This window comes from Scomber scombrus, chromosome 1 (assembly GCF_963691925.1).
Source record: "Scomber scombrus chromosome 1, fScoSco1.1, whole genome shotgun sequence".
NCBI classification, from domain to species: domain Eukaryota; kingdom Metazoa; phylum Chordata; class Actinopteri; order Scombriformes; family Scombridae; genus Scomber; species Scomber scombrus.
In genome coordinates this window covers 32,359,195-32,375,809 of record NC_084970.1, presented here as the reverse complement: position 1 = coordinate 32,375,809, position 16,615 = coordinate 32,359,195, and the positions used below count along the sequence as shown (strand labels likewise).

At 40.9% G+C, this 16,615-nt stretch overlaps 1 protein-coding gene across 1 annotated transcript in view; it reads left to right on the top strand.

Annotated features, from left to right (window-relative positions):
• The window catches only part of prmt3 (protein arginine methyltransferase 3), a 56,827-nt gene extending 41,567 nt beyond the window's left edge, over positions 1–15,260 (top strand). The window contains exons 14-16 of the mRNA XM_062416744.1: positions 4,970–5,020; positions 6,156–6,243; positions 15,007–15,260. Of these exons, the coding sequence (XP_062272728.1) occupies positions 4,970–5,020; positions 6,156–6,243; positions 15,007–15,116 (249 nt within the window). The 3' untranslated portion in view covers positions 15,117–15,260. The remainder of the gene's footprint in view (positions 1–4,969; positions 5,021–6,155; positions 6,244–15,006) is intronic.
• Positions 15,261–16,615: the final 1,355 nt, after the last annotated feature.

Here is a 16,615-nt window from a genome sequence, read left to right as displayed (position 1 = left end):
TATATAACAGTATAAGCACATATGAGGGCTGCTGTTCTTTACTTATTTATTAGCAGCACTGTTCCTTTCGTCATTTATGATTATTAGAAGTTATTCACCACCTTTGTTGGTGAGAATCGGAAAAATGGGACTTCAGCAAGAACCTTTTATTGGTCGAGCCCCTTACTACTTTCCAAAAAAAACTTAATTCAATGGAAATGATCTCAAACAATTGTCAATGAGCTTAACACTGAAAGTAAACCAGGGTAGTAGTTCTCTAGAAATCCATATTGCTGTTATAACAAACTATATATTATAGCGGCTGCAGGGTCATTCGTCACTACTAGAGTCACTCGTTATCGCTAGAGTGTCATTTTATTTTTGCAAATTGGAAACTTGCTGACACAAAAAAAAAAAAGCAAATCCCTGCCTCGCACTAATAAATACAACTAGACTGCACTTACACTCCATGAAAGGAATTCAACTTTCTGTGTTTTACTTTCGGGAACACTCAAAGACTCAAAGTTTTTAGCTCCTTGCCTTAATGTCAGAGTTTGTAATTCCTGAACTTCTACAATAGAAGTTGTAAGGAAAACGTTAAAATGACTAATAGTAATTATTAGGGCAAAAAAGAGAATAACACAGAGGCTGACAAATACTGGAATTTCCCTCTAAGATGTAAATAGTTGAAAGGAGATATTTCATGCACATTTCCAGGTCTATGTTTATATTTTGGGGCTCTACTGGAATATCTTTGCATGATTTACAGTTCAAAAAAGTCTGATATATCTCATACTGGTCCTTTAAGCAGCCCCTCAGTTCAGCGTCTATCTGAAACAGGCCGTTTTAGCTCCTGTCTCTTTAAGGCCCCCCCTCCTGAAGAGCCCACTCTGTTCTGATTGGCCAGATTTAGGAAGTTGCCCTTCACTAGACCTTCTCCAGCTCTGGTGGCTATGTGAACAGACAGTAGCAGGATTTCACTGCTTTTTCTTGTTCTTTACTCAAAATGGAAATCCTCAATCTGATGTCATCTCGAGGAGAAAATCGAAGGAGAAGACGGATGCGTTCAGAGCAGTTTTGGCACTTTGAACATGTTTGATAAGGACATGTGACTTTATAACTGTATACAAATGAAAGAAAATCACAAAAAATCATGTTAAATCCCCTTTAATTAATACCACCAATTTTCATGTTCACTATCATCTTCTCTACCGCCTCCACATTTTTTGAATTCCTTGAGATCTGCTGAACAAAGCTCAGCGATGCAGCTCACCAGACGGCTTTGCACAGCTTGAATCAGGACCTTCACCGACTGTTACAGTACAGTTGTTTGTGTGTTTGTGTGAGAGGCATCGTGAGCGAGGCACCCCGGCTGGAGGGTAGGCTGTAGCCGAGGCCGATTCACGCTCCACCTCACTGTAGCGGCAGCAGTCGGGCAGAGAGACAGAGGAGGTGGAGGGAGGGAATTCACACCAATCCACCCGTGAGGTGGTCGTGCTTGAAGCCTCCACGCCTGGATAAACCCCATCAAAAGCGCATTAGCCCCCTCTCCTTTCCCTCCCTCCTTCCCCCCTCAGCACCCTTCCCTCTCCCACCCCTTAACCCCCCCCCCTCCTTCCTGCGTCCCCCCACCGTTGTATAATAGTATCTGGTCGGGCCACGCGGCTCGCTGACACACAGCCGGGCGAAAGGGGAGCGATGATGAATTGCTCCCTGTTGGTGTTATCCATGATGATAATTATTAATTTTCCCCCCCGCTCTTCCCGGAGAATGGGGGCCGGAGAGCTGCAGTGTTGCGGAGCCTCCTCCGTGGGCCATCAGGAAGCCCACTGTCATCACTTATCACAGACAGAGCCGGGGCCCAAGGCTAAACGCTGATGAAAACGAAAAGCGTTCATTCTGATTTGTCCTGTTTTTGGTGTGTGTGGGTGTGTGTATGTGTCTCTATATCTTAAGTTTACCCTTTCTTTTCCTTGTCATTTCTCCTCACTCTCTTTCTCCCACTCTTTTTTCTTTTTTTAACCCTTCCTCCCTCACAAAGGCCTTAATCTGTAGGAGATTACAAAGGTGGGTTGTTAAAATTAGCATAAATTAGTACAACTTTTGAATGTAGGGATGTGAGCAAGTTTTTAACCGCAAGGTTTTTTTCTCATCCTGACATTAAATAAAGCTCAAGAGGACAACATTAATTTCTCATCACTTTATGGGGTGTGAAAGTTCCTCATAGTGCTGAATTTGGACAAATATAAGCTTCATTTAGCTCACTAGTTTTGGTTTTACAGCATTTTTACTGTATGGTTCAGTCTCTCATCAACCCTGTTTAAAGCAGTATTGGGCAGCTTCACTATCTTCCCAGCACCAAAAAGCAAACTAAGTAAGTGACTAGGAGAGGAAAGTCTAGTAGCCAAAGAACTACATTCTTCTAGCTGTGATACTGTGGAGGTTTTATATCTTTCAGGTAGTTCTGATTGCCTCAAAATGGCCAACAATTAGTTAATACAGCACCAAACTAAATTGGTGACTAGGTGAAAAAGTCTGGCAGCCAAAAACAAGATATTATACTCAGGATTTGTAAAATGGTGAAGTTTTTATATCTTTCCACTAGCTCTGATATTCTTTTGCGTCAAGGTGGCCAAAAATGTGTCAATACAGCTTTAAGTATCCTAAACATCAGCTTGTAATACATACATTAGTGTTTGTGTGGTGGAACTTGAACTTCATGAGCAGATACTTTTTAAGGTGTTTTAATGCTTATAATATCACAGTGGCATCAGAAGAACATAAAAACTCCAGTCTCCATCTGTTTGAAAGTTTGAGTCTCGCTTCCATTATATGAGCAGTCATAAAAGCTATCATTAAGTTCTTTGAAAAGACCCCCAAAAGGTTTGATAATCTCTCTTCCTCTGCACAGTTTAAATCAAATGTATTAAAAGGCTCTGATTAGCTTGGCGTGGTCTGAACTCAGTCCTACACTTCCTATATGATTCCTTTGCTTTCCTCTTTTTCTCCAAATGCGACTTAAACGGGGCAGCGAAGGACTGAACTTCTCAAATTTTAATTCCCCCGCCTCGCTGCAGTGTGTGAAAGTTGCACGACGCAAGAAGTGACAATCAATCTCGCTTATGAGGGCTTGTCATCAGCGAGGCGCGATGAGGATGATCTCTGCCTCGCCGGCTGAGAGAGGTGAATTCGCTCTGCCTGACGAGTAATTACGGCTAATTTCCTAATTACCTCAGCACCGAGCGTCTCTGTAGCGTTCATTAAAAGCCATAATTGCATTGGGTTGACATGCTCTTTTATCCACTTTGGGTCCTTTTTCTGGCGGTTTAGCTGTGAGCTAGCGGTGCCGCCCCTGCCTGTCTGAGTCGATAAAGGGTGATTGAAGCCTCAGTGAGGGGAGTGTGTAAAACATGCGGACTGATGGCATCATGATTATCAAGTCTGCTTGTGTGTTTCTTTGTGTGTGTTCTGTATCATGAAAAAAATGGGCTCAGTTTCTACTGTATTCTGCTTCTCTCAGTGTTAAAAACCAACAAGAAAAGCCTACGAAACCAACCCCCTCCCCTGTTTTTACATCATGATACATGCTTCATCCCTCCCTTTCAACTTCCTATGTCCCCCTTCTCTCTGTTTTCCTGTCCTAACCACTCTCTTTCCTCCTTTCCTCTCCTCTCTCCTCATGCCCCCTCCTCCGTTTCCCTCTCTCTCTCTCTCTCTCTCGCTCTCTCTTGCATTGATTCGGCTCTTCTTTGTCTCTGAGAGCCGGCCTCCAAGTTGTCAGCTGCGTCAGTATTAAAAGCTATTAGTTCTGCATCATTGCCACTACAAGTGTGCTCCTGAGATTGATAGTGCCTCTGTTCCTCCAGTGGAGGGGGGGAATGGGAGGAAAACAACCCTGGGGGGGTTGGTTTTTACCTCACATATCTGACAACGGTCACCTACAGGCAGTCTGGGCCCTCTGGACTTCTCTCAGTTTGTTTTTAGGTGTGTGAATTGGTTTTCACTCAGATGTGTTCATAGCTCTGTAATTCCTCACCAGCAGGCAGCACATTTAAAAACTACATATTGTGACTCAAGAACACACAGACACACACATCCATGCAGTAGATGGATTAAATAACTAACCTAAAGAAAAAGTGGATATCACTTCTGGATGAATTTAAGACCTAAAATGAGCCTTTATGAAGCTTTAGCCTGAGTGGTTTATTCTTAAGTTATCTAATTTATTTCCCATAATTGGCATAATTCTGTAAAACACACTTTCATATTTAGTCAGAACAAAATCACTTTTCCTCCAGCAATTCCTCCAGTCTGCTGAGTGTTTTCCACATTGCTGCAACACTGTCACTTAAAAAAAAAGCCACCTTTGCTAATATCATATACCAGGCTGGATTTTATTTTTTTATTGTCAGCAAAAATGCCTCAGTGTTGTCGGCGGCTGCCTCGTAATTTATTTCTTTTGTCCGGTGACAAGTCTCCCAGATGGGGTGAGAGGGAGCACATGGGACGTGTTGTTGACTCAGCCCGAATGAGAAACCAAGTTGGTTTTGGGTCGAAGGAGGGTTGAAGAAAAATGGAGTACAGTTCTCACATCGATTATACAATTCGACTACACACACACTCACTTAACACACTACACACACACACACACACACACACACACACACATTTTCATCAATGGCAGTGGTATGCATGGCAAGCAAAATATCAGAAATGTATGTTCCCTTTAAGGTAAGACTATGAGGTAAAAATACTGCATTTATATCAAGTATTGAGTATTTTAGCATTAAATGTTGTTCACAGTTTGGTTTTACTGCTTTATTCCTAAACACAGCAGCTCCTTAAGCTTATTTTGCTCATTAAAACCTGAGACTTGTTCTGCCTCGTTCCTCTCTCTCGGCTCTGCATGTCAGAGTTGCAGTGTAGTCAAACAAATCCAGGGGTTTATTGTACTGTCACATTCTAACACGCCCCTCATATTTCATTGCAGGCAATTGTCGGCTACTTTGACATTTTCTTTGACAAAGGCTGCAGCAACAAGGTAAGCGGCGTCGGCAACAGCCAAGCCATTTAACGGAAACTCAATTATGTTCACGCTTTAGCGTGTTCCTCCTCCCTGAGGCGTTCGCTGGCAATCGACGGGCGTCCTAGCCTACTGCTGATATAAGCACTTACCCAGCAGAGCCGGCCAGTTGGAACAGCCGATGCCAAGCTCTGTGAGCAACACACAGACTTGCCTTTTCAGTGCCTTGTATTGTACCTGAGAGTCAAGACTCATGTTGTAGATGATTCAGTTAATTATAATCCCCATTAGGAAGAAAAGAATGGGACAATGTAACATGAGATTAGCTGTGTGCTTCATAAACGCAGTGAAGTTAGATTTCAGTTTATAATGCAGACTAAATTTTAGATGATTTCTACACACAGAAGTGTAGAGTGGACTGAACAGAAACTATGAAATAGAAGATTGATGACACTTTTTGCAGCTTCATTAAATCTAAACTCCTTTAGGACCATCAGTAAGTTTTCACCTTGTTTTTTCTGGAGTGTGTCCTTCCAACTTTATTTCTCTCAACTTTTTCTTTCTGCATTTAAATAGTATTGCTCTTTTCTTTTATAGCATGGTCCCCATTAAGATCTGCCATTTCAATTTTTACCAGTTTTCACAAAAAAATATCCAGATTCATAAAAACTGGTTTACACCCAGAATTGATGTCCTCAAATATCCTCAAGCTGTTGTTTTTGGCTGAGAGAAGAATAATAATTTAACTACAGAGTTATTTTAAGATGTGATTTCCACCTGTTTCTTTTTTCCAAGTCAAAATCAACACTGATAAAAATCTACTTTTGTAATAAAACGAAAATGAGCTGTAGCTATGTGTGCCATTTGTGAACGCAGTTGTTCCAAAACCACCTTTTTAGGACCTTTACACCTTCATGACAAGCTTCAGAAATCTGACTTTTCTTTCCACTTTTTAATTACCTGGAAAGGCTTGAGGCGAATGATGTTGAAGAATTAAATTAAAAAGAATAAAGTTTCTCAAAATACCGAGCATTTCTTGCAGGGTTATTCTTAACTTCTTGAGATGAGTCTTAGCTCTTTGTACTGAAATAACAGCAGTGTTTTGTGATGTTTCAACTCATCATGTTTTTCTTTCGACGTATTGTCCTCCCAGGTGATGTTCTCCACGGGTCCTCAGGCCACAAAGACACACTGGAAACAGACGGTCTTCCTACTGGAGAGGCCTGTTTCTGTCCAGGCAGGTCAGTAACTCCGCTCAGAAACACTCGCCAACACTGAAGCTTTTTATTACTTCACATAGTTTTGTGTTGAGTTTAGGATTCTGTTGTATGTAGGATGTTTTAATGTTGTACATTATTGTATTTGTGTGTTTTATGTTCTACTTTAACACCTCGGCGGTGCGTCATAGCAAGCTGCGGCAGGTAATCTGTCTGCAGTGGATATGTAGTCAGACTGGTTGACACCCGTTATCTGTCACCCACAGAGACAGCGAGGGATCAAAATAAATCGCATTCAGCCATCAGAGACAGCGTGTAAAACTTCATCTGATAGCCGATCACAGGCCTCAGAATCATGACACTTTACACGAGTCGAGCGTTGCAACTGACCAGTGAAATATTTATAGTCACTGTATCAGCAGATCAGCAGATTTAAATGTTATTAACCGGTGCAGCTATCTGTGAGACAGCTATACGGATGCTCTATGAAATAATGTTACGCACCTTCAAACTCCGGGCGAGCATGACACAGCATTTTCGAATGTTTATTTGTGAAGTTCACCTCGCTGCTGTTGGTCTGTAGTAAAGATGTCATCGACCGACCATCAACCAAATATATTCCTTACTGTAGTGGAATCTTAAACTAAACAGGTAAGATCCAACCAATCTACTTTTTTCAATAGCATAGTATAGAGAACGTTTCCAACCTAATGTGATATTTGACTCTTCAATTCCATATACAAACTGATATAACACACTTTCATCTGCAGTTTATAGAAAGGCATTACTTTTTTTTTGTTTTATGATGAGATATCTTTGCTGGTGAGTGGTTCTTTTTGTGATTCCTAGCATTAAACTCTATTAAAAATGCAATCAGACACTGTGCTCAAGGTAAAAAGGTGAAAAACGGTGACGGTACCCAACAAATTCACTCTTTTCAATAGCATAGTATAGAGAACATTTCCAACCTAATGTGCCCATTTTACTCTTCAATTCCCATATACAATTTCATCTACAGTTTTTGTTTGTTTTATGATGAGATATCTTTACTGTTGAGTGGCTATATTAAAAAATGCAAACAGACACTGTGCTCAAAGCAAAAAGTAGCATCAAGTGCACACAGTTTGTACAACTTCCACATTTTCTCCTCAGTTATTTAACTTGCTGCCATGAAGTAAATGACTTAAGAGGAATTTCTCCATCTCTTCGTGTGTGAGAGTCATCACCGTTGGAAATTAAGACCAGATAATAATTTTCCGATCCATGCAACCACAAAGTTCTGAGTGCCGAAGATTTCACCAGCTGCTTCTGTCCATATGTGGATGAACGTGTGCCACCAAAAATGTATGACTGCACAGCCACAAGTGTGCCAATTGCAGGCGCTGAACACACAAAGACACCAAACACAGTACAGAAGTGTGTATGAAGAATATGAGGGCTATTTCACTCGAGAGATCATTTTATTACAGTGAGGTTACATTATAAGACACTGGACTGCTAACAGCTGCCAGACCTCTGGGGCATAGGAGAAAATGTAAGTATCATTCTAATCTGATTTTCTTCTTTCTTCTGATACTGACAAGTATTTCACTTTATTTGTTAAGGTACAGTAAATAAAACCTCCGAACAAGTTTTTTAGTCGATATCCTGCTCTGGACTGCACAGTAATGGAAAATCCAGCAAACAACAAACAGATCAAAAACAAAGAGTCCCAATAAAATGAGTCAAATCCTTCCTTCTCATCTTTGAGAGCTCAGATAAGCATCAGTCTAGTTCAAAGAAGGCTTTCGTTGTCACATCATTTCTTTTCCTCTCGAGTGATTAGCCCGTTTCTATTTAACTTCAGCCATGCTCAGACTCACTGCCCACTTCATCTTGAGTCGATGCCATAAAAAATGGCTTGTAGATTCATTACCTGAGCATGAGTTTAGATCAGTAAATGTTAAAGCTTTTATTAACTAAATACTGGTCTAATCGCTAATTATTACTTTGCAGTGCAGGGTATTCACTTACTCCTCGTGTGAGTGATCCAGTTTTTATTACTGCTGTAAGCTCTGTGCACAGTATCATAATGGGAATCGCGAATCTGTCGAGTGACGTGAGGATGGATGAGCCCTGGAGGCCGGCTGTCCACTCACTGACCAGATATCAGATGGAGTCTACTGTAATAAATGACCTGCGGGGGTACGCAGACGCTTGATGTCCAGCAGCCCTTAGCCACGCTCAGCCTCCTCTGGCAGCAGCCAGGATGATAAGAACCTCAAAACCTCTGACGCTGCTCAAACACCATCACAGGCTCCGCGCTCCGCTGGGTCAGATAAACGCAGCCGAATCCGAGAGCAGCGCCGAGGACGACGGTATGCTAACACCGTTCAGAAACTGGAAAGTGGAGAGCAAAACTGAGAAGATTTCATTTGACGAATGTGGTTTAGAAAAGTCTGCATCTGCTCAGTTTAATTTTACACACCTGTGTTTGTTTGTGTGTAAATTTATGGAGAAGAAACAAATTCAGATGCTTCCATAGTAGACATGAGAGGTCACTGAATGGTTTGGATTATTAATAATCTGTTATGGCCTTCACTGTTAACAGAAATCAAACCAGTTGAACATCCGTAGGAGATCTAACATTTGTGCAGTCTCCACCACCATCAAAACACCAAATAAGGGAATATCTTTGGGGCTCGCTGCTTCATCTTTGGCTCATTTCTCAAGCAGAGTTTCAGAGACTTTTACAATCTCTTGTAAGAAGCTTTAAAACTATTTAAATTTGGCTTACAAAAACTCTGTGTGTTGGTTATTCCTTTAATTTGTCACCAGTATGCATGTATATATGCACCCCTTCATCTGTTTTTAAGTACATGTTGTCTGTTTTCATGGGCAATATGAAACAATACTTATATATTATACTTGTATTCTGTTTTTCATGATAGTCTAACAAGAATACTATTTAGATTTCACTTTATCCAGAAAACTATTAATTGGATGTTCATTACATGTATTACTGGAAGAAAGCTCAAATTGTTTTTGTTACCACACTGAATTTATCGTTTCTTATTAGGCTAAAGTTTCCCATTTGAACATTAGAACTATCAAGATCTAATGTGCAGATTGCCCTGACATTCACTGAGCACATTAATTCTCCCAAGACGATGAACTCCATTAGCACCACCTTAAGGCCAAAATATCAAATGTGCAAATCCACTGGTTGGCAGTGTTTGCGTCTTCTTCCTTTGTCTTTTTTTTAACCTTGTGCCAGATTTTACAGTCAGCAGAACATCTGGGCTCTTGTGGGGGCATGGTGACACATGAGCCAAGACAAACACACACTGATACACACATGTTTACAGCCTGAGCTCAAAATCAGCCAGTTTTGATTTCATTGGAGCAGAATCGAGCTTAAACTGAGGTTGTGCGTGCTGTACGTGTGAGCCAAGAAGAGGAAAACTTCAAGAGAATGAAGAAAATAAAGGCAAGGAGTGTGTGTGAGAGAGCGAGAAAGTGAGGCAGAGGTTATTGATGAACTCGCTCCACCCCAGCACCCTGACAGTCCCCAGCCTCCTCCAGGGGCCGTAAACCAGAAATGGAGTTTTTAACAGCGTTCACTGGCTGCTTGCTAGGCTCCTATGGTGTATTTTAAAGCACACAGACTCCGCTCCTTTACACACTCAAATTCACAAGAGTACTTGCATACTTTTATACAAGAGAAAACTTACTAAAGTCACCTTGAAGATGACAAAACTCCCTCATACACACACAGCGGCCTCTACTCCTGGGTGTTGACTATGAAGCACCTTCAGCTCTGATCGGCTGAAGTGAGGGCCGGGCATAAACATCCAATGGTTTGTTTTAATACAGGCTCTGTCTGCTGTGATTTATCGTGGCAGAGACCGAATCCTATTTGATGTGTTTGTACGAGTGCAGCAGTAATTAACTCTGAGGCTGCGTTTCTGTGGGAGGTGCCGGCAGAAGAGAGAGAACGCATGCAGCAGGCTGGAACAAAACATTCCTGCAAATCCTCCCGGCTGGCAGCGTAATAAATTAACCAGCGAATCATTTGTCATGCTCTGATGTGTTTGTGTTGCTCGAGTATTGAAGAGGAGGGCCCCTTTTTTTCACAGTTTTTACCTACTTAATGTTCACCGAGAGAAAGGAGGTCACACTTTTTTTTGGCAAGAAAGTCCCATGATCCTCGAGGTGAGGCGGTGGCCTGGTTACCTGCGCTGAGGGCCATTCAAAGCAGCTGAAACATACAGTAGGCGTCTGTCCTTGTCCAGACTTCCATTGGATGGTTAGTGAGTCTTTGTTAACGCCTACTTTCATGACTCACCACCTCTCTCCTGAGTCGTGCTGTAGCTCTTCCCAATCTCCTCTGCCCCCCCCCCCCCCCCCCCCCCCCCCCCCCCGCCCTCACCTGTTCTGGCTCGGTTTAAAAACTTCACCCACCCCACCCATCCACCCCCCCTCTCTAGTTTGAACTCTGAAGGTCCTTGAGCTGTCCAACAGCACTGCTGAGCCAAGCCTTGACTTCTTTAGGGCTGTAATTCAACACACAGGCTGGATTTGTGTTTGCAGTGTGATGTCCAGGATATACGGTCCATCAGCTCTACTTTTTTTTTGCACTTCACAGAACACAAAAAACCTGGGAAGTGAAAATGGGAGGTAGATTGGAACAAGAAGGAGGATGTCAAAGAGCCTGGGCTGAAATGTAGCTGTGAGCATCACCAGTGGCGGGGATGTGGTCAAAAGTGGGACAAATGAGACAAATGAATCCCAGTGTCTTATCTAAATACTTTTTGTATTTAGAGGAGATCTACATTTGTGGAAGCATTGTGACTCAAAGCTCACAACCTAATTGATTTTGTTCAGTGTCAGCGCCCTCATCCACCCCACTGTACTCAGCACTAAGCAGCACACAGACACAGCTGTGAAACATTTGGTTAGTAAAGGGCCAGATATGTTCTGTAGACGGTGGAGACCAAACCAGAGCTAAAAAGAGAGTGAATAATAGATATCTACATTCAGAAGGTGGCCAGAAACACAACTTCAACTGAATGTTAATGTTGGTGCGTTTCAACTGGATGCGTTTTGATTATTATAAATCCTCTGATAATTAATATCTTAATAATCAGATAATAATAATAAGATGTTCCTTTTGGATTAATACTTCATTGGAAGAAAAGGCTTCGCAGTGATCGGGTGAAAATAGTTAATGTTTTAAGAAGGTGTCACAACTCCATGTCCTCTCTTCTCCTTTAGCAACACTGCCTCGCTGAGCCATGTGTTTCTATATCTGAACAGGGCCTTAGAGAGAGACTGGTGCTCTGTGGTTAACTTCAGGTAAAAATTACTTCAAACTGCTCTGATACCTTCTAGAAAATGTAGTGTTTTCTCTGAAAATGGTGAGCCTTGACGTACTTCAGCTCCTCCCCTTTACTGTATGGAGCTGCGGATGTGAGCGCAAGCTTAAATGGTTAAAATGTAAATGACAACAGTTTAAATGAATCACTAATGCGAGCCGTGTATTTCCAGTGTAATTTCATGGAGAAGGACTGCGTCGAGCTGTTTCTGTGGGCCTGCTGGTGCTTAATGACACTGGCATGTTGATGTACGACATGGCAGCGAAAGCCCGGTTCCATTCCCCGACTCATTTCCACACATGGTTAACTCTTTCTCCCAGCATCTGAGCGGCCAGTTTACTGTAGGCATCGAGGCACTCCTCCACTCCGAGTTTGGGCTGACTGATTACAGTAGAGCTGCTTTAGCTGCACCACTACTCAACAGACACTCAGTTCCTGTTTTAATACTTCAATCTGAAACATGAGGCATTAGTTGGACAGTTTTGCTGCAGTTATTTTAAGGGCAAAGGTCTTTGGTCCCAAACCTCTTTTTTTTCTGTTGTTTTTTAACAAAAGGTTACCAAAGATCAAGCAATTATTCCTTTGACATTTATCGGCCTTTTGCCAACTTGAATTTGACTCCAGCTGTCTGCCACGTCCCATGAGTGCCAGGCTCTGTTGCAGTCACTAGATTACAGCTAGTGTGAAATTGAGGCCTCTCCTGTTATATATCCTATAAAATAATTTAAAATGATCATGAAAATTATTTGTTGTCTATAAAGATATTGAAGGTAATGGATCCAGAAATGGAGTAGGGCTAGAATATTAAAATGTGTGCTGTTTTCCACTAAATTTGGGAGGTCTACATGAGTTTAAGCATCACCTGGTATTAGGAACAAGGTGAGAGTGAAGGAAGACGAGCTGAAATCATCGACTCTTACCAGCATTTAGTTTTTTAGGTTGAGTGCACACATCAGCCCTCCTTGTATGTATATTGAGCTCACCAATGTTTTAGCCACAGAGAAAGCACAAACCAGGCATGTGTTAGTGACCTTTTGTGTTACAGTCGGGTTGCCTTGCATCCACAGTGTCGACTACTGATCCAGTTCATTAGTTCTGTGATGGAGCGGAGAGCAGAAGAGCGTCTTTTAGCCTCCTGTGACGGCCTACATTCTGCAGCCTTACAAAGTTTCTATCCGTTAGCTATAGATTGTTGTCCTGAGCCAGAAATGTCAAGAGCTTAACTTTGACTCTCAAACCAAGTAGTTTGTGTGGTAATCCTTTGATCATGAACAAAATACAGCCTGAATTCAGCCATTTCTTCTATTGATATTGATATTTCACAAATTCATTACCTTCCATTTAGGCTACTGTAACTCAGTTTATTCATTACTTCTAAAAATCTGCAGCAAAGCTTCTTCCCTTGTTCTTGGGACTCTTAGTTAAATACCTGAATAGCTAACTCACTGTGCAGAAGATCACAGCCAAAGATCTTCAGGCTGTTTCAACCAAATTGAGGACTGATGGTGATTGTGGCTTTACTGTCGGGTCTCTGAAGGTTTAGAACTACCTCCCCCAATGGGTCTTTAACACCTAAACAAGCGAGCATGCATAGTTTGTGGAAGGAAGAGCATAAGATGAAGATCATTACATAAATCATTACCCAGCACACAAAGCAGCTAACTAGGATGCTGCAGACTCATTTGGAATTAGTATATTGAATATATTACAAGTCACAATATTGATTCTTGTAACTGTTACAGCTTCATTTAAGCTGGTACCATCATAACTTCTACTTCCTGTTGATGCTGCATTGCTATTGGACGTGTGTTGTATAAAATGAGGGCAGAGCGCACCGCTGTGGTTTGCGCCGCTACGAGAAGAGCACTGCAGCACTTCACCAGAAGCACTCCTCTCGCTCTGTGAGATGTTGATGCACTTGTGTGTGTTTTTGGTGTACTCTCACCTCGAGCAATGAGGAGTGTGTAGCACAGAGAGGGGAAGTGGGTGGGGGGAGTCGAGGTGGGTGAGAGGATGCTTGTTTGCCGTTTGGATAAACATTAATTTACATCCAGCAGTCAAACGTGGAGTTAATCAGAGTGATTATGTGTCATAATCATTGTCTTCTCCTGGCCTCCCGGTCACTCGTGCGTCGTACTGTAAACGCACTTCCTTCTCACTACCATCTGGAGGTTTCACCGGGTCTGCATTCATACACACATCTACATTCTAACTTATTAACATATATTAAACCATATTGCTTTTATACACACATCATCATTTCTATAAGCAGCAGTGCATGTCTGCTCACACTGCAGAGGCCTGAGCTCAGCAGCATTGCACTGCTGCAGGGCAGCTGGAACATTTTTTATCTATCATTGTTAATTTTTCTTCTATTTTGAACACATTGATCGATGTCTGACTCAGTGAAATAGTTTCTGCCTTTTTATGGGTGGGTTTTTTAAAGTCTGATGTAAAGACGTTGTTATTGTCACGATATACTGAGGATTTTTATCAGCATGAAATCAAATGGTTAACAGTTTTATTTACTTGAGCATGAATAAGTGCACATACATGGAGGCATAATTTGCTGTACCAAATCAAATTTAGTTGGTTCACATAGAGAAAAAAACAATAAGAACAAAAAGACGATCCAAGTCATGAAATGCATCAATAACGTGTTAAATTTGTTCATATTAACCAGTAGTATATATTTTATTCTCTCTGGCTTTAAGCAAAGCATAACATCTGTGAGTAATGTTGCATTAGTTGTGATTGTGGGTTTGTCTCTATATGGCCTACTGTATATACAGTGATTTCTAATTCTATTATTTTCAATAATGAGTTGAGGGGGACTATCACTAAACTGTTCACAAAACTCTGGTTACTTACTCATCAAAAAACAAAAATCTTTAATCTTTTTGCAGGCAATTGTTTTGTATTTATCTTTTAGGATTTTGAGTGCACCTTTTCCTCTTTCTCCTTGACATTTCATCTTTTGTTTTTAACCCTGTGTTAATGGTTTTGTTGTGAGTCGTCTCGGGAAATTTCACACTTGAAATAACGTTGGATTTAAACAGACAAGTTGTTGTGTTTGAAGTTTGTTCGGCTGAAACCAAAAGTCCTTCTTGGTCAAAGTGAACATGCACAGCAGGGATGGTCAACTGCGACAAAACTCTTCATTTTAATTCCAACTAAACTCAACATTATCTGATTTTCGTGATGTGAAATGGTGTGATTCATATACTCTGGCCTTCGTAGTCACCAGATATCAACTCAATCAATCGTATAAATCAATGCCAAGGTGCATTGACGCTGTTTTGGTGGTACGTGGTGATCCAACACCTCACTGAGACACTTTATGTTGGTTTTTCCTTTAATTTGTCACCTGTCTGTATTGTGGTTACCAAAAGTGTGAACTGATATTTGATCCTCTGTCCTTGTTTTTTAGGGGAAGAGCTCAAAGGAAAGATAACCGTGCGTAAAAACAAGAAGGATCCTCGTTCACTGTTGGTCACCTTTGACCTCCGAGACAGGAAGCAGACCTACAGCCTTCAGTGAAGTCAGCCGCCACGTGGTTCAACATCCAGCTGACTCAAACAGACAACTGTTAGAATAGTAAATAACCAATACAAGTTTTTAATTAGACTTAAAAACAAGATGTTAGCATTATTTCTGTGCCTTGTAATAATAAACACAATGTTGTATTAAGTTGTGTCTTTGCGAGTGCATTTTATGAAGCGTAAAGTAAGATGATCGTAGCCCAGTAAGTATCAATTGGTGACTTTAAAGTTAAATATAATCATTGTTTTAACACCATGTAGATAACTTTGACTGTTAACTTTTGTTTCAGTTTGAAGCAAATCCTAATTACACATTGAAGTATAATCATATAAATGCTGCTGAAACAAAGGTTTTTATATAAAAAACTGTTAATCACCAGAACCAAACTTAATGGGGGTAATTTAGACCACTATCTTTGTGCACACCCCTCCTTTCTGAGCAAATCGTCTTTACTAAAGAGAAAAACCATAAGAGGGACCATCTGCTAACATTTACTTAAAGAGATTTTGTACTTTTCTCAAGTATTTCTCTTAATTTCCATCCACATTTTCCTCCTTTATTGTCCTACTTTCAGCTGTGTAGGATCTCACCGGGAGCGTCATCCATCTTCCGTGAGTTTACTGGGACAATGCGAAATGAATTTAAGCTTTAAAAAGGCTGACTGAAGCCTCTTTACATACTTCATTGAGCAGCCCTGCTTACAATTAAAGATTTTTTCTTTGCTCTTCTTCCTGAGATGATGAATCCTGGACTCTGAGAGAGAGAGCAGTCATATGTGCGTAGGAGGAGCAGGCTTTGGGGCTGGCTGCCTGTCTTATTGGTGATTTGCAGTCACCTTTTCTGATGTATTTCTACTACTTCTGTGTCCTCTCGGCCATCATATTAATAGAGTCTGGTCTGGTCTGCGTATTCACATCAACTAAAATATGGTTTATGCTCACAAGAATGGGCTTTTCTGTGGGAGAAAAGATGTGTGCGTGTTTTGAAAGTTTATTCAATAGGACTGCAGTTATATCCTTAATGTATTGTCAGCTCTTCAACCACAGTCCATTGAATAGTTTCATTTTCTACCTGGAAGACATTGATCAATGCAGACTTTAGCATGTTGAATCTCTTTAGGAGCAGCCCACTAGACATTTCCTGGTGCCCTATCTTCCAAATAAACAAACCATCTTCATGAGTAATATGATTTAATTTGTAATGATTCAAATCAAACTTCTAAAACTGTTGACTTTGTTCTTGAAAATCATAAAAGTGCTTTAAATGAGCTTTCTTTGTGAAAAATGCAAATATCAATTATGTCAAACGTCTCATAGGCTCTCATTAATTTTTCCAGGGACATAGTGAGAGATTACATCTTTAAAAAGCTGTCCATTTTCTTAAATAGTCCATTTGTTCATTCATAAAGAAAATGAAGGTTATTCATCTTAAGTAGTTGCAGGAATTTGTTTTACTTCTCCAAACTAATGCATTAGATGATTAATTAGCAATCTACA